The sequence below is a fragment of the Armigeres subalbatus genome, chromosome 2, assembly GCF_024139115.2.
Source record: "Armigeres subalbatus isolate Guangzhou_Male chromosome 2, GZ_Asu_2, whole genome shotgun sequence".
NCBI classification, from domain to species: Eukaryota; Metazoa; Arthropoda; class Insecta; order Diptera; family Culicidae; genus Armigeres; species Armigeres subalbatus.
The window spans coordinates 211,186,860-211,210,596 of record NC_085140.1 but is presented as its reverse complement, the minus strand read 5'-3'; the positions used below and the strand labels follow the sequence as shown (position 1 = coordinate 211,210,596).

Sequence of the window (23,737 nt, the reverse complement as noted above, 5' to 3'; positions counted from 1 at the left end):
ACGAACTGTCACTTAGTGTAGCCAAACGAGCATGACTATTGCAATCCAAGCAACGGAGCGTGTGACGTCAAATTCCGGTACACTGTGAAAAAGTGGAAAACACACTTATTCGAAATGACCCAACCGTGCCTTCGCTCGTCTATGGAGCCTATAGTGTCTATAGTCGATAATGTAGAACAGTAAAACATATATAACTTTTTGGTGGTAGGGAAACAGACGGCTTTGGCAGGTTTTGTTCTATTATTGGCAGCGGGGTTTTTGTCGACCGAATTTCATGAAATTTGGCCACAATATTCTTTGATATGCAAATAATGTTTAGGCCAAATTCAGTCAAAAAATCAGTCATAAAAAACCTCCCTGACAATAATAGAACAAAACTTGCCAAAGCCGTCATTCCCCCATCAATTGATATCATTATTTTTTAAGAGATCGATAAAAATTTTCCGTTTTGACTTTTGATTAATTTAAAAATTTTCATGAAATGGCATCGATCGCTATCGACGGTTGATATAAAAATCTTTAACGATCTATAAGAAGAATTTTGAAGAAAATTGAATTTTTTTTTTTTTTTTTTTTTTTTTTTTTCATTTTACAGTTTCATTTAAATTGATTTTCTCTGCTTATTCCGGAGGCATTAATCAGTGGATTGAACGGAATTAGTAACATGGTAAGCAAGTATTTCCTGAAAATTAGGTCACGCCTCAACGTCAATAAAATGAAGCAGTTATATTGAAACATTTGATTATCAACGTTAAAGTAGGGTATTGGATCATTTTGGCAGCACCTCTTTTTCCCGTTCGCAACGTGAGTCACATTCGGCCGTCGTTCAGTGTAGTTGGTTTTTGGGCTCTCCTTTTTGTGCGGTGCTTCGCACCAGTTTGCCACAAAAAGTAGGGCCACAGCCAATGAGAATAAATAGTATTTAGTATAGTATTTATTTACATTGGGCCACAGCAGTGACTACAGTCGGCGATATACATACAAGCGCATGTTTGTGCAAGGATAGGATGATCGATTGTTAGCAACGGCAATGCAATGTCATAATGCGATAATCGCAATGCAAATGAACAACTTTCACCCACAAGCTGCCGAGAAGAGCGGACCACAATAACTGCCAGTCAAGTGTAGTGAAGCCATTTTGTTCGGTTAACCGCGTGGTATTGAAAAAAATCAAATTGTTTTTACAGAGTTAGAAAGAATCGACAAAGAGCAAAAAACAAAAAATAGATTGAGTAAGATTTTAATAATTTAAGTAGTAATAAAATAAGCAAAGAGTAAAAAATCGGTATTTTTTAGTGTAGTTTAATAAGTTAGGTTAGGTTAGGTGTGAAAAGTGCTGGAGCGGCGGTTCATGCCTGTTTCCCAAGCATGAACGCAGAGAAGGAGCGGGCTCAGTGCCCCGGATAAAGGTAAGAAATGGCAGACCATTCCCTTGCCCACATGGAAACAGAGCTCCATGGTTTCAACGATACCAACACGTACAAGCTAACACAAAACAAACACAGGAAAAGACGTGACGACAAGACGAAACAATCAAATGAACAGAAAAAGACAAAACCAGACACAGACGAATACACTGAACAAGCACAAAAACAAACCCAAGATCCCAAAGAAAATCTCAACACACAAACTACGAACAATACCACTAACACACAAAAACCAGAACAACATCAAAACACAAAATTTACAATCAAACCACAGCAAAACAACACGAACAAAGAGTTCAAAATCAAAAACAACACATACAACGTAGTGTTCATCGAGCCGATATCGATCAAAGAAGGAGAAACGCTTCTCGAGCCAATGGAAGTGGGAAAATTCCTGTACGAAGTAAAGCTGGATCAGTTCGCGGAACTCAAAAGAGCAGGACAGTACCGTTACAAGTTGACGTACAAAAAACCACAAGACACCGAAAAAATACTGAACTCAGCTCCGCTACTCAAGGAAAACAATTACAGAGCATTCATCCCGAAAATGCTGACCGAGACAACTGGAGTCATCAAAGATGTGCCAACCTCGCTAACGGAACATGAAATCTACGAAAAAATAATCAGCAGCAAGAAAGTGATCAAAGTCGATCGAATCAAACGAAAAAAAGGAGATTCATTAGTAAACACACGATCAGTTAAAATTACCGTGGAAGGCTCAGAGCTGCCGAGAGTAATACAACTTTACGGAGTACTAAGAAAGCCAGAACTGTACATTTATCCAGTCAGAATCTGCAACAAATGTTGGAGATTCGGACATAAGGCAGCGGCATGCAAAGGCAAACTAACATGTCAAAGATGCGGGAAAATGATTACGGACGAACACTCAGGCTGCGACGCGACCACACCGGCCAAATGCAAAAATTGCGGGAGGAACCACCTGCCTACGGACGCTGCGATGACAATTAACAAAATGACATTCTCAGAAGCTGAGGAAATGTACCCAAGAACAAGCAACCAATATGCCATCCTGGAGTCTATGGGTGAATTCCCTGGGCTGGAACACCACAATAGACCAGTGACAGGTTTCCGACAGGTAGAAAGAGCGAGCAAGAAGAACGACTACAGCTAGATCATAGAAGAACTATCTAAACCAGATAAAAAACCAGTGATCGTTGAAAACACTTTCCCCCAAGTAGAAAAAATATCAGAGCAAGTAAGTGTAATCGAGAGTAATCCCCACGCAGCATCAGAGGCGGAACGTCTCCAGACAATGTCGAAACAACTGACAACCCTCTTCTCAACCGTCCTCCAGAACAACGGCAAACCAGATACCGATCCAAATATGGACCTACTAGTCATCGAAATCGGCTCGATGATACAAACAATAATCGATAAGATCAACACAGCCAAAAAGAACGCAACATAACCCTTTTTGCAAGTCTCAGAAATGGCTTTCAAAGAATCAATAAACATCTCACAAATCAATATTCATAGTTTAAGACCCTTACAAAAAAGAGAAAGTATCAAAACCTACCTTAGTACTAATAACATCCACATTCTCCTGATCCAAGAAATTTGGATCAAAGACTCAGAAAAATACAAATTTCTCAACTATACTTTTTATAAAAAATGTAGATTAGAAGGATACGGTGGATCAGGAATTTTAGTCCACCCTTCGTTAATTTCAGAAAAAATAAATATACCCAACGTCGACTTAGAACTAGTAGCAATTAAAATCAAAAACACAAAGAACCCTATTATTTTCATTTCACTATATATTCCGCCGGAAGATACGATTACTGACATTAAAAGCTCTTTAGAAAATCTATTCACATTCATTCAAAGTAGCGCAATACCGGTCATGTTGGGTGGAGATCTTAACGCCCACCATCCCATATGGGATGATACACTGACGAGAGCAGATAGGAGAGGAGAACTAATAAGTGAACTGATAGAGAACAGAGACATAATATTTCATAACACTGGTGTGGCAACCAGATGGCAAGATCTTAATAGTACAGCTTCTGCAATAGATCTAACCCTTACAACAACAGATATAGCTCCCAACGTCACATGGGAAATAAGTGAGGACGATTTAGGATCTGATCACAAACTAATAGAATGTAAAATACTAAATTATAACAAAATCACAAACAACATACCATACACAATAATCAGTAAGAAGAAAGCAATCGAACACCTAAACAGAATAGACCCAACAGAAATAAATAACATAGACGATTTAGAGAAACAACTGGAAAACGCTATCAAGAACGCTGAATTTACATTTTTTCCGAATAGCAAAAAGAAAATCAAACCATATTGGACGGACACAATAAAACGACTGTACGAAAACAAAAATAGGAAACATATACAATTCAGGAAAAATTTGACTTTAGAAAATAAAACCATATTCAAAAGGGCCGAAAGGGAATTCAACTTAGAGTTGAAAAAAGCTGTCAAAAAATATAAAGAAGAAAAACTAGAAGAAATTAATGAGGATACCAACGTTAAACAGATGTGGAGCATAATTAGATGTATAGCAGGGAATTTTAAAAACAAAAACAACACAGAACTTGTATATAATGAAGAATTAGCAAAAGAGTTTATTGACTTAAACTTTGTGAAAGAAAATGTATCAACATTCGAAGGATCAAATTACGATGTAGATGAAAAAATATACGCAGAAGAAATGAATAAAGACAACTTAATTAATACAATAAAAAACAAAAAAGATAGTTCTGCAGCAGGGTTCAATAACTTGTCATATTATTTCCTAAAAAACATGAATACAGACCTATTATACAAAATATTAGATTTAACAAATAATGTATGGAGAAATGAAATCATACCGAAGCAATGGAGAACCAGTAAAATTATTCCAATACTAAAACCTAACAAAGACAAAACTCAAGCCACTTCATATAGACCAATAGCACTGATTAACGTAAATCTCAAAATTATAAATTGCGAAGTTAAGAGAAGATTAAACTATTTTACTGTAGAGAACAATATAATACCCCCACTGTCATTTGGCTTCAAAGAAAACTCTTCCACTATAGACTGTATTAACTATCTAGTATCAACAATTAAAGAAGGACAAAGAAAAACAATGAAAGTAGCTACAATATTCATTGACTTAACCAAAGCTTTTGATTCAGTAGATATAGGTATATTACTTAAACAATTAGATTCATTAAGATTTCCGAATAAAATTCAAAGATGGCTTAAAGAATACCTTATTGATAGATCAGTAGTGGTTAAAACAACCAAAGGTAACCTTTTCAAAGAAACTAATAGGGGGTTGCCGCAAGGCTGCCCTCTATCACCTCATTTCATTCATTTATTTAGTTAACATCTAAACAGATAACACTGAATCAACAATTTGACGCCACAATGCACGGTTCGAGGCCGCATCTCTCCATCCTCGGATACGCCCCACGCTCGCCAAGTCGTTCTGCACCTGGTCTGCCCATCTCGCTCGCTGCGCTCCACGCCGTCTCGTACCTGCCGGATCGGAAGCGAACACCATCTTTGCAGGGTTGCCGTCCGGCATTCTTGCAACATGTCCTGCCCATCGTACCCTTCCGGCTTTAGCTACCTTCTGGATACTGGGTTCGCCGTAGAGTTGGGCGAGCTCATGGTTCATTCTTCGCCGCCACACACCGTCTTCTTGCACACCGCCAAAGATGGTCCTAAGCACCCGTCTCTCGAATACTCCGAGTGCTTGCAAGTCCTCCTCGAGCATTGTCCATGTTTCATGTCCGTAGAGGACTACCGGTCTTATTAGCCCTCTATCACCTATTCTCTTTAATATATACACAGCAGGATTACACGAAATCACGTCAGAAAAAGTAATATTAGAGCAATTCGCCGATGATTTCGCCATTACTATTCTAGGAGAAACGTTGGAAGAGTTAGAAATAACAGCAAACATTACACTAAACAGGATAAAAGAATATTTTGAAAAACTCAAAATTAACATAAACCCTGAGAAAACGGCTTTAATAGTATTTGACACTAGGAAGATTGAAAACATAAAAGTAAAAATGGACAACGTAACCATAACACAGGTAGAACATCACAAATATTTAGGATATATACTAGATCGAAAATTAAATCACATCTCGCACATAAATCACTTAACAAATAAGGCAAAAGAAAGGTTGAACGTTTTAAAAATAATATGTAAAAAGCAAGGAGGAGCACATCCGCAAACAGCACTTAAAATCAATCAAGCTATAGTGCGTTCTCAAATTGACTATGGAATAACTGTCTACGGAGACGTAGCTAAATCGAACCTCCAAAAACTAAACTCGACATTAAATGCTGGAATAAGAACTTCGCTGAGGCTTGTTAAATCAACTCCTATTAACGTACTATACGCCGAATCTGGTGAAATCCCTATAAAAGAGAGAGCAGTACTGTTAGCGAAAAAAGAAACTATCAAAATATTTGCACACAATAAACCGACAACAGACACATTAAGCAAATTTATAGAAATCGATGAACTTCCCAAGCACCACTCATTTTTAGAAAAAATAACATACGAGAATAACTACTTGATAGCACAAACAAATAGTTCGCTAATCGACACAGAAACAAGACGTAAAATAAACACACTGAGCAAATTTAAAATTGAAACACACATTCCCAACATCGCACATAGGAGTAAATTAGCCAATTCTTGGCCAAAACTATTTTTTGCGGTTATTTGGGCATGATATTCCTAGAACGAAATAATAATTGTCAATTATGCAGGAAAATGCAATTTTTCTGATAAATCTATCCACCTAACAGTGTAAAACCAGATAAAAATGTCAAAATACACATGTTTTCAAATAAAACCTCGCGTTTTATGTAAAATCTCTTGCTTTCGCTACGGGAACGATTCTAAAATATATAAATTCCTATAAGTAGCAAGAAACCCGTAGTTAAAGCTCTATCCTTAAATGGATTTTCTAACATTTACAAAGGAAAAAAGCATCTAACTTATTTTAACCAATGTCCAAGATCCCAAAAGAAAAATGGTTGTATAAATTCGCATGCACAGAAGTGAACACTGTTTTTGCTTGAACACTCTTTTCTCCTTAAGTTACACCTTAACCATGAAAATTAGGGTCTGGAAAATATAAATCACCTGTATTCTATATACCATGGCTTTAAACAACAACGATTACCATGTCCGATTTGAAGCCCCCAAGATATCGTAGCTAGCCATGACGAAACTATCATAATAAGGCACCGTTCATAAATTATGATCACTTCAATGAAAACGGGTTCATCCTAAATCTAGGTAGTAACAGATTTCTCTATAATGCAGAATTTATAGATAAGCGATTTCAATATAAGGTTTTCAAAAAGATATCAACGAAACTCATGGGAGACCCATTATTCTATTTGTGTCTTGACAAAATGCATGCTAAATAGCATGCTTTTTATTTCTTTTTCCTGGATTCGTTATATGTGGTAATTTATGAACAAATGTTGAATTTTGTTTTAAAATTATGAAAAATCTCATTTTATTCAAATAGCCCAGAATCTAATTTGCGGACGTTTGCGGACGAGTTTTCACGTGGAATGCTTAGTCCATATCTTGAAGTTACACCCAAGTGATTTACCTTTGCCGGATCTTGCCGTATAGATTAACTTTTCCTTTGAAGAAAAACATATAAATTGAAAAAATAGTGATTTTCAAGTGGTCACCACCTGAAACATTAAATTTATAATTTGACCATAAACATAAACAAAATGAAGATATACAACTATAATCTACTCATTGTGTACTAATAATAGCTTGTTGATAACATTTATGTTGTGTAAAAATCATATTTTCCAAATACTCCACAAATAAAATAGATAAAATCCAATCCAATACCTCATTTTTGAGCCCTAATTATATTTTTTATAAAATGTTGGGTCATTTCTGAAATAGCCATAGTATGCAGAATGTTTTTAAGTATCTAAAAAAAATATAAGAATGTACAAAAGTTGAAAAAAAAAATTTGGGTTTTGTCCACGAATTTGTTCTAGTTACTCTTCTGTGCATCGTTAAAAACAATATGAATGAATTTGCAATTAGAGCCATAGCAAATGAACACATTACAAGAAACTTCAGAACACATATAAAAATATTTACAGATGGTTCAAAAACAACAAACAGCTGCGGCATAGGAATATGGATTGATGAAGAAGATACCATAAGCTGTAAAGTAAACGCCGAATTATCAATAACAAACGTAGAACTAACAGCTATCAGCACAGCAATAGATCTGATTAACAATCACACAGCCACTGAATTTGTCATTTGCTCTGACTCCAAATCAGGTTTACTCTCCCTTAAGAACAAAAACTTTAAAAACAATTACATAGTCACAGAAATTCTACACAAACTTAGTCAAACTTCGAAAAACATAACACTCCAATGGGTCCCAGGACATAAGGGAATAATGGGCAACGAAAAAGCTGATAAGCTATCAAAACAGGGTTGCAATAGCACAAACATACTATATACTAAACTACCACTAGCAGATGCATTCAATTTAGCAAAAAGAGAAACTACCAAAGAATGGATACAGGAATACACGACTGTTTCACAAAATAAAGGACTAAGACACTTTAATATTTATCCAAACCCAACACTTAAACCCTGGTTTTACAGACAAAATTTAGAAACACATGAAATTATAACTATAGGTAGACTGCGAACTTTTCACACGATGACTAAAGAAAAACTTTATCAATGGAAACTGATTAACGACGAAAATTGTGAAGAGTGTGGGTAAGGGAGGATGTCAACCACGTCCTCTTCACATGCAGGAAGTACTTGGGAGACAGGTACAAATATCAAAGCTTATTAGCATGTAATAGCACCGACGAACTACTTAAAACAGCTAACACAAAAACATACCGAGAAGTAGCTAAGTTCATAAAATCAAATCGAATACAAATTTAAAATCGCGAACATAGTCTTACTCAATCTAAACAGTTTGTAAACAATAACCGACTCAGGTGTCGGTCTGCTCACTTGTCAATTCCGACAAAAACGCTATAAAAACGATATCGACCGTATTAAAAAATAAATAAAAGGGCATATATGCAGCCCAAAAGCTTCACGATTTGACATTACTTGGCAGTATAGTCCGACAAAGTGGGCTGGCCATCAAAGGAGGAAAAGAAGAAGAAGAATGCAAATGAACAAACATTTTCGATTCAAAGATAACTTAGGAAAATGGTGAGCCATTTTATGATAAACTGCAAATTGTTAATTATATTTTTATTATTAAATATGCGCCAAAATCAAAAGAATTCAATTTTAATTCAGGAAGTTTGAATGCACTTCAGATACTCTGTGGGTACATCATGTACAATCATCATATAGCTTCGGAACGCATACCTTATTGAAACGGGCTATAGGTTACAATAGAACTATTACTTTCTGTTTACTACACTGGCGCATCTCAACCGAATGGCTTGGTTTTTGGTACCGTTCTGACTCAAATCCCGAATATGACTCATATTCCGAACACTGGCGTTTTAGCGACCTAAAACTAAAACTGTCATTGGTTTTCCGCACTGAGGATCAAGATAACAAACGAATTCTAACTCCTGTGGAGAAAATCACACGAATAAAGTTAAAATGGGCATTTAAAAGCTAAAGTTCGGAATATGAGTCATGTTCGGAATTTGAGTCAAAACGGTACATGGCTAGTATTTGTTGATTTCTAGTTGGCCCAACCGGGTTTTATCGACTCGCGCTTCTTTGTCGGACTCAACAATACGACTATCCCTTCTCTGCCAGCTATTCCTCGTCACTCCAAATAACAGAAGGCGGAGATTCTGCCAAAGGTCCAAAGCTCGTATTCTTCCACCAGTGATGACTCGATGCTCTGACTACCATTGGACAGAGGCACCTGTTTGTCCGTAGCCAGAGCAGAGATTCTTTGTAAGGTCCAGGGCCGATGCGTATCGTTTCGCATCTGTCGTAAAATCGCTAAATCGGTACACGCACTCACCAGTATTCACCCCTCAGCAACAAACATATAGCACATCGATCACAGTTACTTATATATGCCCGAATTCTCTCACAATATGGTTACTGCAACAAGATTGGCTCAACGTGTGCTGCTCGGGATATCATAACCATGTAACGTTAGTGAGTTATTTTTATTTCAGAATAGTATTATTTAATAATCATACTCCACTATTTCCACCTATATATTACTACAAATAAACTAGAATAGTGGTCGAAAATATGGAATGAAACTGAATCCCTACTAATTTTACTCTAAGTCGAATGCAACAGTTGGAATTGCGAAAAGCATTATTACCACTTGGGGTTTTAAAGTTAAAATTTTAAGTTATCGTACCGTCGTCGGGGAGACAACGCGGGGTGAGAATGGGTCACTGTTTTAACTACATATAATGCTTGTAGAATAGATTTAATGTATCTGAGAACAATAAAACTGAATTATAAGTGACCTTTTTGAACGGTTTTGTTATCCGACCTCAAGACTGTCGATGAGGGCTCGGACGTCACCCCTGACTACGGTATCCATCACTTTTTTATATTTTAAGTTATTGTAATTTTGTTCTAAGCCAGTGACATAAGTAATCAAATGAATTATCTTAAAATATGACTACATTCTTCAATGCACCAAACTGTTCTACGTAGTTTACGTTGGGCGGTCGTGTCTTGTACATAACCCTTCAGATTTTTTTAATCTTCCGAAGTTTTCCGGAGACGAGCCAGCCTCGGGCTAAAAGTCTCCTTAATAAAGAAACAAAAAAAAATCTTCCGAAGTAGGTAACACATTTTTTTCAAATCTGTTTTACCACATATGTTTCAAACACTTGATTCTTTTCTAAACATAAATAATCATTCAAAGTCTTTCTGAATAATGTTTTTACAAACGATGGCTTGAAAAATAATTTATAAATCAACTAAACAAAATCGAGTTTAAGGCAGTTTTAAACCGAGGTCGGATTGAAGGCTAGATTTAAGCTCATCATGTACTTCAAAGCTAGTTTACACATCAGGAGCTTGTCTGCAAATTTTGCTCCCATGTGTGTGGACGTGATTTATTATGATATTCCGTTATGAAAAATTAGAAATTCAGAACGATTTAAAATACAATCCGGCAGAAATCTCCGAGAGTCCGAGTTGTAAACCAGACTATAAATTGGCCAGGATTTTTTTTACTTTTCGCGACGAAATTGCATTTTTGGGAGCACATGGGAACAAAATCAATGGACAAGATTCCCAAAGTGTGAGGCTACTTTAAGCATAATTTAAATCAATTTCGATCAAAAAGGACTGTGAATTGATTAGATTTGACCTTTATTCTCATGCGCCAGCCATAATCCTGGAAATAATTTAAATTACATTTTATTTACATGTTTTTGTCTTGTTTAGATTCTTGTAATTCTTATCCGTAGATTTTTTCCAACCTATATTCATGAAAAAAGGATTTTCTCAAAATTTTAGACAGGGTACTTTGACTATTGTTTGTTATTTTCAATTGTTCAGAATTGTAAAAGTTTTTGATATTGGTCAATAATCAAATTCTTAGTGCATATGTAAGAGCGGATCAAAATAAAATTTCCGAATTCTTCTTTTTTAATATTGAAAGATGCGTAATTTTCTGTTCTCTTGTGTTTTTGTCCGTGTCCCTTTGAAGAGTGAAATACAACAGAATGTTAATTTCTTATACGGAAAATGAAAATTATTCCCATAAATTTTGAACTTTCCACAGCTCTTAAATTTTATCACATGGTTTTTCGACATGTGCCGTTTTTCAAGCGCGTTTGTCCCGTTTTTTCACCGAAATGATCTGGTCAGCCTAACCCTGAGAAAACACGGTGAGCTAGTTAGGGACGTCTGGACGTCCACTTCATAGACGTGAGGACGTCAAAGGAGATTGTTGCAGAACCTACCAAAATCTGTACAAGAACTGGGCATGTGCGAAATTGTTTGGATTGTTACAAAAACTGTAAACTCTCTAACAAATATTGTAAGAAAATCTTACAAATTTATAAGGTCTCATACAATATTTGTATAAGAATCTAGCATTTTTGCATATGCACAGCTCTTATACAGGTTTTGGAAGGTTCTTACATAGAATTGCTCAAATTGGTGGGTGAATCATCGTAGGTTTTCTTCTATTCTCTATTGTTTATTTTTGTATTGAAATATACCATGAAGTTATTTTTTTTAATGACAAATTTAAATTTTTGTTTTTACTATAGAAGAAATTTGAAAACAACAAGGCCAGTAAACGTCAAAATTTATGAAGAACGAAAGAGAAAGAGATTTTCTCGTGCAGTGCCCTATAAGTGAAGAGATTGGTTCAAGAAAAATGTGCACCACCTTACATAAATAACTAGCTACGGCATACCTGGAACGAACCCGAATCAACAGTACACATGAGTACTGTGGGGGTATTCTCGGCTGTTGATGTCATTAACAACAACAACAAAGAAACATTTTTCGATTTCATTCCATCGAGCATGGCATCAATGGATGCGAGATGTAGATACGAAAGAATGGACGGACATGCCATCTCGTCGTAGGCGAATCGAAGCAGCAAAAAGAGACCTGACCCGCAGGTAACTAGATTACAAAAAGAATTTTCTTCGTAGCCATCTCACGCGTTCCCCCGCGCAGCTCCTAATGGTCGCAGGCACAGAAGGAACAGAAAGAAATTAAAATTCCTCTACCTGATCACGTAAGTGTGTTCTTAGGCCGAACTTTTTTTGCGTGTGCATGGCCTAGGCTACCTGTCTGTGACCACTTCCTATAGGGAGAAACTTGATCCATTCCCTACGCATTCCGGCATGTTTAGCGCTGCAGCCGGCTGTCTGTCGCACGTACAGGCTTCGAATACCGAAGGACACACGGCGGGTATTTACGTTTATAAATCAGACTCCCATTTACCGAGCGAAACCGATTAACTCTGTCATCGACTGGCATGACATTGAACATTTTCTCACCAGTTAGGGTAAGACGGTATAATATGCCCCCCCTAAGGCAACTCCTTGATAACTTTTTGTTTTTCAACGCAATTTATGCAAACTTTGTGTTATTTGGTAGTGCAGGAAGTCACAAATGCATTGCCCGTGAGTAGTCACATAAAAATATTACAGATAACACGTAATAAAGCTTTTTTGAAAAGTCGTGAAAAATGAAATTTAAAAGTGCCTGGGCAATACGCCCCACCTCAACCAAAATCATTTAATAGCCCTTCATTAGTATTTTATCAATCCCATAATAAAAGGCTACAAATCCTTATGTGCTTGACATTAAAAAACCAACATAGGTCCATCCAAGCAGGTATGAATTACATTTCAATATTTTCCATGCAATTTGGAAGCAACTGCTGCAGGCTCGCTGCGCTTGTGTTCAGTTGGTAAGGGCATATCGTCCTGCCTACACTGGGGCGTTTTGGCCAGTGAAACATGTTTTCGAAAATCGTTACATTTTTGCAGATGGAAGCAATTTTATATCATATTAACCATTGAGAAAAGTAATTTTGTTGCCCAACTGAGTGTTCCAGTGCAAGTTTTGCGGACAGTATGCCAGAGTCGCTCCAGAATGTTCAGCAAACAAACATTAAAAGTTACATCAAAACTGTGACTTATTGTATTTTGCAAATATTTTCATTAAGTAATACAAAAATATTCCCATATTCACATAGGATGATGGTTTTACAAATATTTATAGGTACCAACTGAATTTGACCCTTAGTTAGTTATAGTTTTCTAGAAATCAAAGAGGGGCGTTTTGGCCAGGTGGGGCGCATTATACCGTCTTACCCTAAATCTTGGGACAAGTCACGAATCTTTCTCTTTTCGCTTTTTTCCATCGTTGGACAGCCATGGGAAGCAAACCGGAAGGCTTGATCAAGGATCCGTTCTAATCTAGCCTTTCCGAGTGGTACACTAGGTCCAGGTAGGTTAAGAAAGGGTTTGAGTCTGTTCTTGTCAAGTGTTGCCTTTTTTCCAGAAGAAAGATAATGGCAATAGATGGATAAGAGTCCATTTTAGCTGAAGCTGGAATTGCATCTCAAGTATGTGTTTACTGTCTGTAGTAGGCAAATGCACTTTACATGGTGCTTGTTCTGGTCATTTCCGCTTTTCATAAATGTCGGACGAGAGAAGAGTGACGAATGGGTTGGAGCCAAGATAGACATCTCGCTGTTGCGTCTAGCAATAGCGGATGAACTGGATATCCAGCGAGCGCTCTTCCCGAGAACCGGCCGACGGTACAACGATAATAATGAGGTTGTACGGAAGTCGTAAAGACCGTGTTTATATAAACCATAAAATTGGAATTAAGTAAGAGAGGAAGCGGTCCATTTCTTGTCACGGCTCGCGGGTATTTATTGGCAACAGCGTGACAAGCGGCGCAACTTGGACAATTGCAAGTCTGAGACACAATTCGTTTCTGCTGAAGGTAAAGCAACAGAGCAGTACCCGTTAGAGCTCTGTACGTCGTGTGACACTTAATTGCACTCTGCAAAAGCACTTTCATTGATGACGGTGTGGAATGAAATTTTCAACAGCTGTTGGAAATAAATAGGGAATTTTTGCTACGACGACGTTTGTTGTCATTCAGGCGCGAGAATAATTTTAACGATATTGTCGCGTGAAACTACTAAAGGAGCCAATGAACGGGTTATTGACTGTTCGGTATTTTAACTGCCTTTGCGTGGTTTTCTCTTTCGTTCGATAAATGTAATGTAATTGATAATCAATTAGTGTAAAGCCTAGTTATATTAAAGTTGAAATATAATATAACATAATATAATATAATATAATATAATATAATATAATATAATATAATATAATACTATATATAATAGCCCTGTTTATATCTTTGGGTTGTTGATTTTTTTTCGGTGAAAAACGTTTTTCACCGAAAAAAATCAACAACCCAAAGATATAAAAATTCACGGTGACCAAAACCCTACTAAATAGCCCTGTTTGTCTGTCCATTGATTAGCCAACCAGACGCAGCATGCGGGGAAATTCTCACAAAAAAAAATTTGACACTTAAATTCTTTTTTTACTATCAGATGCAGAAAACAAGACCAGTGACAACCTTAGACAACCAGACACAGCATTTGATGAAAAAAAAATCACAGACAGACGTTGAAAATTTTGATTTTTTTAATGCATTTAGGTGCATTATTAAATTTTTCGATCAATTATCCTAATTGTTCAATATCATAAAAACTAGGCTTCTTAAGCCTTAATCATTGCCTACATTTATTGCTTGGATTAATTTTAAATCCCAAGATCTTCTGAATTTTTAATTATTCTGGAGTTGCAAGGGAATCGGAATATTAACAAGAAATTCTTCGGAGTCTCCATAATTAGAATTTCAGCGACATTTTTTTCCGGAATTCTGTTGAAGAGTTCCGAAAAATGTTCGATAAAATTTTTGAAGAACTAGAAGAATCTGTAGAAGGATCTGAAATGCATATATACGATGAAAATTCCAATAAACATCAAATTCCGAAGAATTTCCAGTATAAATTAGAAAAAAAATTCCAGCTTACTTTTTTACAGAATCTCTAAAGATTTTTTACAAAATCCTGGGCAACTTTGATGAATTCTGAAATTAATAATATTCTTCTAAATAACCAATAGAATTTTTATTCGTTTTCCAAAAGAAATTCTTAGACATTTTCCGTTCATTGGAAAGTGCTTCAAATATAAATCCAGAAATTCGTTTGGAAATTCCTCAAGACATTCCTAAGAAAATTCGAAAAAGGAATTCTAACAATTAATCTAGAATTTCCCTAATGAATTCCTTCAGAATTTCCGCGTGGACTTCCCTTTATTTGGGAATTTCTTCGTAAATTCTTTCCGAAATCTCTCCAAAAGTTCCTTCAGGAATTTCATTGAAAACTACTTTAGGGATTGCTTCAGAAATTCCTTTACGGCGTCTTTTGTGTATTTCTTCAGAAATTCATTCGAAAACTTTCTTAGCAATTCATTTAAGAATTCCTTAGAAAATACCAATGGAGAATAAGAAATCTACGATCAGATGAATAGTTTTCTACACAGATGGTTCGAGACTGAACAATCAAGCAGGAGCTGGGGTGGCTGGCCCAGGGGTATAAATCTCAATCCCCATGAACAAGTGGCCTACTGTGTTTCACGCTGAAATACAAGCTTTTTTGGAATGCTCTAATTTGTGTTTGCGACGCAAATACAGGCATTCAAACATCTGCATTATGTCGGACAGTCAAGCCGCTTTGAATGCCTTGAAGTCAGTGACATGCACATCAAAAAACGTCTGGGAATTTATAAATACCCTTCATCAAACAGTTTCTGTGGACCAGAACTATTTTGTGCATTACCCGCATGTGCTTTGAAAATGGAGCTAAAAATGTGGATAACATCGAACATAGAAACAAATTGGAAACGCACTCCTAATGCGAGGCAGTCCAAAAGGCTTATCACACCTAATATTTCTGTGACCCGTTAAATCTTAGAGCTTTCCAAAAAAGATCTTAGAACATATGCGGGCGTAATAACAGGTCATTGTCCGAGCCGTTATCACTTGAAGCAACTGAAAAAAATTCAAGATGATTCATGTCGATTCTGTGGCGTGGATAAAGAAGACTCGGAACACATTTTATGCCATTGCCCGGCAATTTTCAAAAAAAGAATAAAGTTCTTCAACAAAGGGCTATTAGAACCCTATGAAGTTTGGAGAATAACACCCAATCTGGTGGTGCAGTTTATTAGAAATGTACTACCAGACTGGGGAAAGGCTACGAGTCACATTTGACGGTCATTCTAAATAGTGGCTTGACATTGTTATAAAGCAATATTAAAAAGGGGAATACATCACAATAGATCAAAAACGGCGTGGCGCGGCGGCGCACAGGTCTAGCCGATCAGCGTAAATTTCGTTTTCGATCCAGCGTCACTTCACTACCATCAGCACTAATGGCCCCAAGTCGATTGCCAGCGACTGTCTCCCTCTTAAAAGGCACAACAGCCTCCTTTACGGCATGGCGATCAATCCCGATAATATCGATATCGTCCGCATAGCCCAGGCTTTTCACACTAGCTCTCCAAATCGAGCAATCCCTCGAGCGCTATGTTGAGCAGTAAATTCGAGAGTGCATCACCCTGCTTCAATCCATCCAAGGTTACAAATGATGTCGAAATTTCATCCACAACCCTTACACTTGATTTCGATCCGTCCAACGTGATACTAATCAGCGGTATCAGTTTCGCCGGAAAACCATGTTTTAGCATAATTTGCCATAAATTGTTTCGTTTCACTGGATCGTACGTTGTTTTGAAATCAATAAACAAATGATAATTTTTCCTCACCCTCAATATAACACAATGTTGTGCATAACAAGCGGAGTGGTCTATTAACGTTAATTGAGCCGAACGTGCGCAAAACGTCTCCATGTTTCCTATACTAACTGATGATATTTTGAATATGCCGAGCAGCAATCGTGAACCGTAAACATGTGGGGTTTGAGCATACACAATGGCACACATATTCGTAGATAGCTCTCTATGATATGACGCAAGATTCCTTCGAAGAAAATGAAGTAAATCATGGGGGTGGGAGTGTGCGATTTTGAAGTCGAAGGAATGTGGACCGCAATTTCAAACAATAAACGTCACTTCACTCGTCTCATTGTTACGCTCTCTAAAGTGAAGGTGGGACGAAAGAGATCATTTTAATTTCACTTGATTATTATCTCGGGCGGGATGTGCGCAAGCACTTGAGCAGTATCCACATAAAATCTCGTTCGGTCGAGGCATTTAAATTGCACTAAATACAGGCTTAACGGTTATAATCAGAGCAACATGTCATAACTGAATCCCGCAGGCCGCCCGGTTAGCGGTTCACCTTTTATCCAAATATGGAATCCTCCATTAACGGCAACAAAAAGGTCCTTTCGAAAACCTGCCATAGCAACACTGTATAGGGGCTCGTTGGCCCAATAATTGCACAATTCACCATGGACGCGTTACTTTTAGGTTCGTAGATCAGTTGACATGTCGCACTTCAGAGCCGACGCCAGAATCAATTTTTATCTACCTTCTCCAAGCATAAAGCATTGAGTTATCTCTCGAAATTTAAGACAATTGACTTGTACGACATTACCATGGAGACAACTTAAATAGTGCTTAATGTTTACATGGCGCACTGTTTTTGGGCACACGGTTCGAGGTCTTCCAGTCAACTAGTGAGCAGTTGCCATTACAAAAAGTTGTTTTCACGTATGTTAACTATACGTGTATAAAATGTCTATTTACATTATTGCGTAAGGCGATGGGGTCCATTCTCATTGGACATAACTAAAGCCTCTTAGACAGGCAGATCAGCGTGCATGGAATGGCGCACTTCATTCACTTGCCGCACGTTGTTCGTCCGTTGCACTACAGCTTGGTCCATTCATCGTGATATTATTTTTTCATTCATTCATTCTTCCAATTTGTCCGGAGAGTCGCCCCGACGCGACTAGTATCTCGACTAGTCCAAATTGGGCAGAAAAATACACATACTTTGTGCTCAGTTGAGTGTGCATTAAAGTTGTTCGCATTTAATAAATATGTTGCATGTGAACCGGTCGGCAATGAGGCGTCTCTCGCATATAGTGGCGCATAAATGATACCACCCCACCGTTCCACACATCGCATCACACGTCTCGCGACGTATTAAGATCGAACCGATTCGCCGCAGTATCTCGTACCTATAGTCCTGCAGGGGTTCTTAAATTTTCCTATAAATATTGATTAATTACACAGTCTGCTTTTTTATTGAGATACAATATTAATAAATTAATTTCAATCAAAATATCCCTCAAAAAGTTGGTTCCAAGCGAAATGTTTTGATTAATAATCAAATTGGAAACCTCTGCATCGTACATTTTTATATGGTTTCCTGCAACTTTATTGCTAATAATACCGCCGCTATGCTACGCTAGCGGCTATGAATGAGAATCGTTGTTTCTGCTTTTACTGCCTGCAATCGGGCTCACAAAAGTAAGAGTATTTACATGTAATTTCCAGTATACTTGACTTCAAATGTCTTGTGACACAATGATGGCCAAGTACCATGCCTCAACAATGACAATTTGATTGCCACATTTCAGCCTCAACCTTTTCCCATGGGCGACTCCCCGTACCATGCTGCGAATCTGAAGTCTGTTTAAGTTTTTGGGATTACCTTGTTGACATACACTTTTCGGAACATGTCCAAGCTGTGTTTATTTAATCCGTTCGAATGCAAATAATTATCCGGCTGAGCTCCATCACCACACGGTGCACTGAAAATATCAAGGCAGCATTCTACGGTAGCAGCCGAAGCACCAGCTGGAGAGATCACACCATCCTTGGCTCTAATTGAGGCTAACGTTTCAAGCAATGCGGATTAAACACCCGGCAATCAGCCTTTATATCTGCTGCCAAGCTGCTGATGGTTGCGATGCGATGTTGGTGTGTTTTGCCACAACAGCGAATTTAAACCAACCAACATCAGAAACCACCCACCGACTTTACCGCCCGGACACATCGACTTCGGTGAAATGCTTACGGATCTTCTTCGGATTAACTGCGCACGAGTGTAAACGCTGTGCTCGAGCTTGCGGCTAAATTTGCATGCATGTCGTCCCGACAATGAGTACAACAATAATAAGAGAGCCTGCCCCGTATGCAGATGCGCTTGATTGAGGCTGCCCGATTGCGGGCACGGTGAACCTTCTATAAAGTGCTCGTTTTGCTTTTTGTAGAATAAGCAAAGGTGGAATTATATTACTTAAAATTCTGTTAGTTCCTGATGAGTTTTGAAAAAATATTTTGGACATGAATACAAATACGATTAGGAACACAATCACAAACAATAATACAAATCTCTGTCCTCTGGCCTCATAATCTTAAGCTAAAACATCTCCATCTTGCAGTTAAGTATTTATTAAGCAATTCAAAAGTTATAATTATATGCAAGGTCAACTATTCCATTTTTGGAATTTGTTTGTACAAAAAAAAGTTATTACTTTACAAGTTTTAAAATTAGCATTTAGGCCATAACTTCTGATGAAGTGTGTGCGCCAAAAACCTCGCCCATTTTTCAGACAATTATTGGGGGTCTAACACCAAACCGAATAGTGACATCCGGACTAGCGACACTTTTTGCAATATTTAAAAAGGGCCCATTGCTAAAGTTACCGAAGCGCAAACATTTCCAAATCAGAATCCGATTTTTTTTAAACATATGACAAGTATTGTAGACGGTTTTTTTTTATTATTCTAAGACTAGTCGACACGGCAGACTTTTTCCTACATAGTAGCCAATAATGCGCATTGTGAACAGCCCATGCGAAATTTTCATACGATTCTTAATTTTAGTTTTTCACGATTTACTCAACCTAACTCGTGATTTTCACACTAGGAAGTATCATATAAACCCGTCGGAAACGACAACGAACATATTTGCTGAAGGAATGAAGAAAATCCATCCAACCGTTTTCTAGTTATGCGATCACAGTAGCCCAATTTTCATACTTGAAAAAAAGCAAACCAAAACAATAAATTTGACATTCAAGGTACCGATCGAACCTTTTTATGGAAACTCCGGTTACTATGGTTGAATAGTGTTGATCACAAATCTCGCTTAACTTTTCAAAAGGACCTAAGTAACATTTTTTCATGAATTAATTTGAATAGCGCAATCAACAGAACAACATGAAAGCTTTTGATTGCAGTACTCAAATAAATTCATGATAAAAATGTTACTTAGGTCCTTTTGAAAAGTTAAGCGAGAAATGCTGAATGGGACTATAGCACTTCTAGCGTTCTAATACCAACTCAAGCTTCTACTCAAAACCTTTCGAATTCTGAAAAATTGAAAATTAAAAAAAAAAAAAAGCGGACCCGGCGAAATTTGTGTCGCCAAAAATTGATCAATTATTTTCTGATACAATTTTATGCATCCACAATTTATCTAGAAAAAAAAGGTTCTTCAGAATGATCTCTCATTTTTGTTTTACATCTTTTTGCCTTTCTCGTACACTAAGTGTACGTAAAGGCTATAATATTGCTTCAAAAACAAAATTTTGATAGGAGGATTTTTATATACCGATCGACTCAGCTCGACGAATTGAAGTGATGTCTGTATGTGTGTATGTATGTATGTGTGTGTGTATATGTATGTGTGTATGTGTACAAATTTTGTAGACACACTTTTTTTGCTTCTTTTGTCCGATTTGCTCGCAACAAGTTGCAGTCGACGCGGAATTCAGTCCCATTGTTTGCTATTGAAAATTAGATCAATAGCTCATCGCAATCTGGAGTTATGGCCAAAAAACTGTTTTTGCGAATAAAAAATAGCAAAATGTTCTCAACCTAGATTCGAACTTCTGACCTCTGGGGTGGAAGGCGCTTGCCATACCACAAAACTATCGGAACACACATGGTATGAGTAAACCGAAGTCGTACAGTATTTATCAAATTAGTATGTGTGCATTTCTTTTCAAAGCCACAGAGTTCACTCTGCTAGGGTAACGGTGCCAATATTGGAAGTATTATTGAATCAATGAAAGAAAATATATATTTGATAATTCGAAATTGATAGTTTTAATGCATTAACAAATAGACAAACTTTGAATTTGCTAGAAATGAAATTGGATTCATTTCGTCTTAATAATTAATTTAAATTTCTTGGAGGTAAAATGAGCTCCACTATACTGCCGTCGCAAGCATAATCGTCCAATATTGATTTTGCATGGAAGAAAATATGGAACAGTTACACTTGCGGCGGCAGTATATAGGTAGGAAAGCCAATTTGTTGGAGAAATTATTGTTTTCAATTAATATTCATAATGGCACAATTACAACGTGTCGCTTCAAGTAAAGCAAACGTTAAGTAATGCAATGATGAACAATATTATTAAGACCCCATTGTCTCCACTGAGGCCATGATCGCCTTATAAGTGTTTATTTGGGTAACCTTTAACGAAAAGAAATGTGTTCAATAATTAATAACGTTTCTCTTTACTAAACGTAATCAGGCCCATTTTTTCTATTATTTTGCTATCATGCGCTCGCATACCCTATATACGAGTGAACTTCTCACGTGGCAGCTATTTTTGTGGCGTTCAATCAGCGTATGGTAGCGCAGCTGGTGTACGTGAGGACGCTATGCAAGCACATTTTGGCGGGAGCGAACGGCACTGCATTCGCTTCATTCGCTTGCCGTCGGATGAATATCGCAGAAGGAAGCATCACCAACACACCGCATGGCCCTGACGAAAGCGAGTAAACAAAATGGGGGCCGGATGATGCCTTTTTATTTCACCCGGCAAGGGATATAGGACGTCAATTTTAAAATGGTTGTTAAAACGTTAAAACACATTTTAACCGAAAATAGTTGGATTTTTCAGGTTCGAAATTTAATTTACTTTTAGATTGGCAGCACGAAAGCATAGCATAGCATAGCATATGTGATTGTACAAATCGTGGGTGGCTATACAATGCTCAATTGAGCAATCTACTGTATATTGTCGCAAATTGGTACTTGGGATTAGTACCTTTTCCTATACAGTAGCAGTTGTATACCTGGCCACGTCCTTACAATCACGGAAGGAAGGAAGGAATGTTAGTTCAACATCTACTAGTGAAGATGCAGGGAACCCATACTACCTTTATAGAGGTCTCTGGAAGGAAAATTTGTGTTAGTGGGAAAGGTGAATAATAGGGAGCTCTATTCGACAATATAGAGCGTTTGTCAATAACAGTATATGCTGTAAAAATAATAAAATATATTCATCAATTTACTTACGAACCGTCCTAAGGAAAAACAAAACATAGATATGTAGCCTGATATAAAGGTGTAGACTTCGGCTATCTGTTGGTGGTGTTGGATTGCGTGGGAGTGCTCTCGCCTCTTAGATTTGACGAATCGATGTTCTAATCTTTGTTTACAAACGCAGAGAATTCGTTTTAAAAATTTGGTATTGAGTTATAGAAAATAAAAATTGTTTAAAGTTCATTGGTATTATACTAGAAAATATGTTTTTGAAAAAAAAAAAAGAATAGAGCCGAACGAGCGTTGATCACAGGACTCTCTGAGTGAGAGCCTAGAACGTTACCCCTCAGCTATCTTTACGCTATCGTGCGGCAACGCACCGGCTGCTGTGTTTAGGTTCCGTGGCATATTTAAATCATCTGACGTTGAAAAACATATACGATTGAGTTTACGTCATGTGCTTTTGTGTCAATTCATTCAGATAAGTCACCTAATATTCATAGTGTTTTGGTGTGCAGGGAAGCAACATCAATTTCAATATTTAATTTGAATCCACCAATCCAATCCATATTGGCACAGTATATGTAAAACATGGATGGTCTAACAATTAGTTTGTAAATAAAACAAATTATTTTAGTAAATGGTTTTGATTTTCTATAAATATTAATTTAGTATTATTCCTACCTTTTCGCTTGCATACCTTCTGTGTGATTTTTTGAAAGTTAATTAATTCATGCTATACATGAGTCCTAAATCTTGGACTTCGCTAGACCAATTAATTGTAACATTCATATAGTGACAACATATCTGTTTGAAGATTTCAAATAGCACTGGGATTATGTGGGAGAATCTGAGTTTCGGAAGGATTCGGAAAAAAATTTTCATTCTTGCAAGTCAATGAAAATGTATCCAAACTTTTCTACAATCCAAACATGTTTTGGATCATGTAGTAATCTAAATTCGATCATTTAGTTTCTCGATGACTCATTCCAGAGGTTAAATTTCAAAACGTGTTTTATGGTGGACTTCTGGTGCGAATATTTTTCGACAGCTCTGTCCTACAGTTTATTGTATTAATTTAATTAATAACAGAGATGAAACACTAGCTTGTAATAACTTATACTGTTAATAACATTATTTTTTTATTAGTTATTATTAGTCAGTATAAGTAAACAAAATGGGGGCCGGATGATGCTTTTTATTTCACCCGGCAAGGGATATAGGGCGTCAATTTTAAAATGATAATTAAAACGTTAAAACACATTTTAGCCGAAAATAGTTTGATTTTTCGGGTTCGAAATTTAATTTTCTCTTAGATTGGTAACATGAAAGTTTCATTATTTCGATTAAAAGCCATGTAGGCTACATATCTACACTACAAGGATGTTTTCGATCATTTAGTAATCTGCGTTCAATCATTTAGTAGTTTGTCAATAACACATTCCAGAGGCTAGATTTCAAAATGTGTAGTATGGTGGACTGCTAATTCAAAGGTTTATCTACAACTCTGCCTAAC

General features: G+C 37.0%; 2 protein-coding genes across 3 annotated transcripts in view; both read left to right on the top strand.

The window, feature by feature from the left end:
• LOC134211577 (semaphorin-1A) overlaps positions 1-23,737 on the top strand; it is a 283,656-nt gene that overhangs the window by 125,359 nt on the left and 134,560 nt on the right. The gene's annotated exons all lie outside the window — the stretch shown is intronic.
• On the top strand, positions 1,417-2,559 carry LOC134209536 (uncharacterized). Its single transcript, XM_062685513.1, has one exon. It carries the CDS (start codon positions 1,417-1,419, stop codon positions 2,557-2,559), a length of 1,143 nt encoding a protein of 380 aa, XP_062541497.1.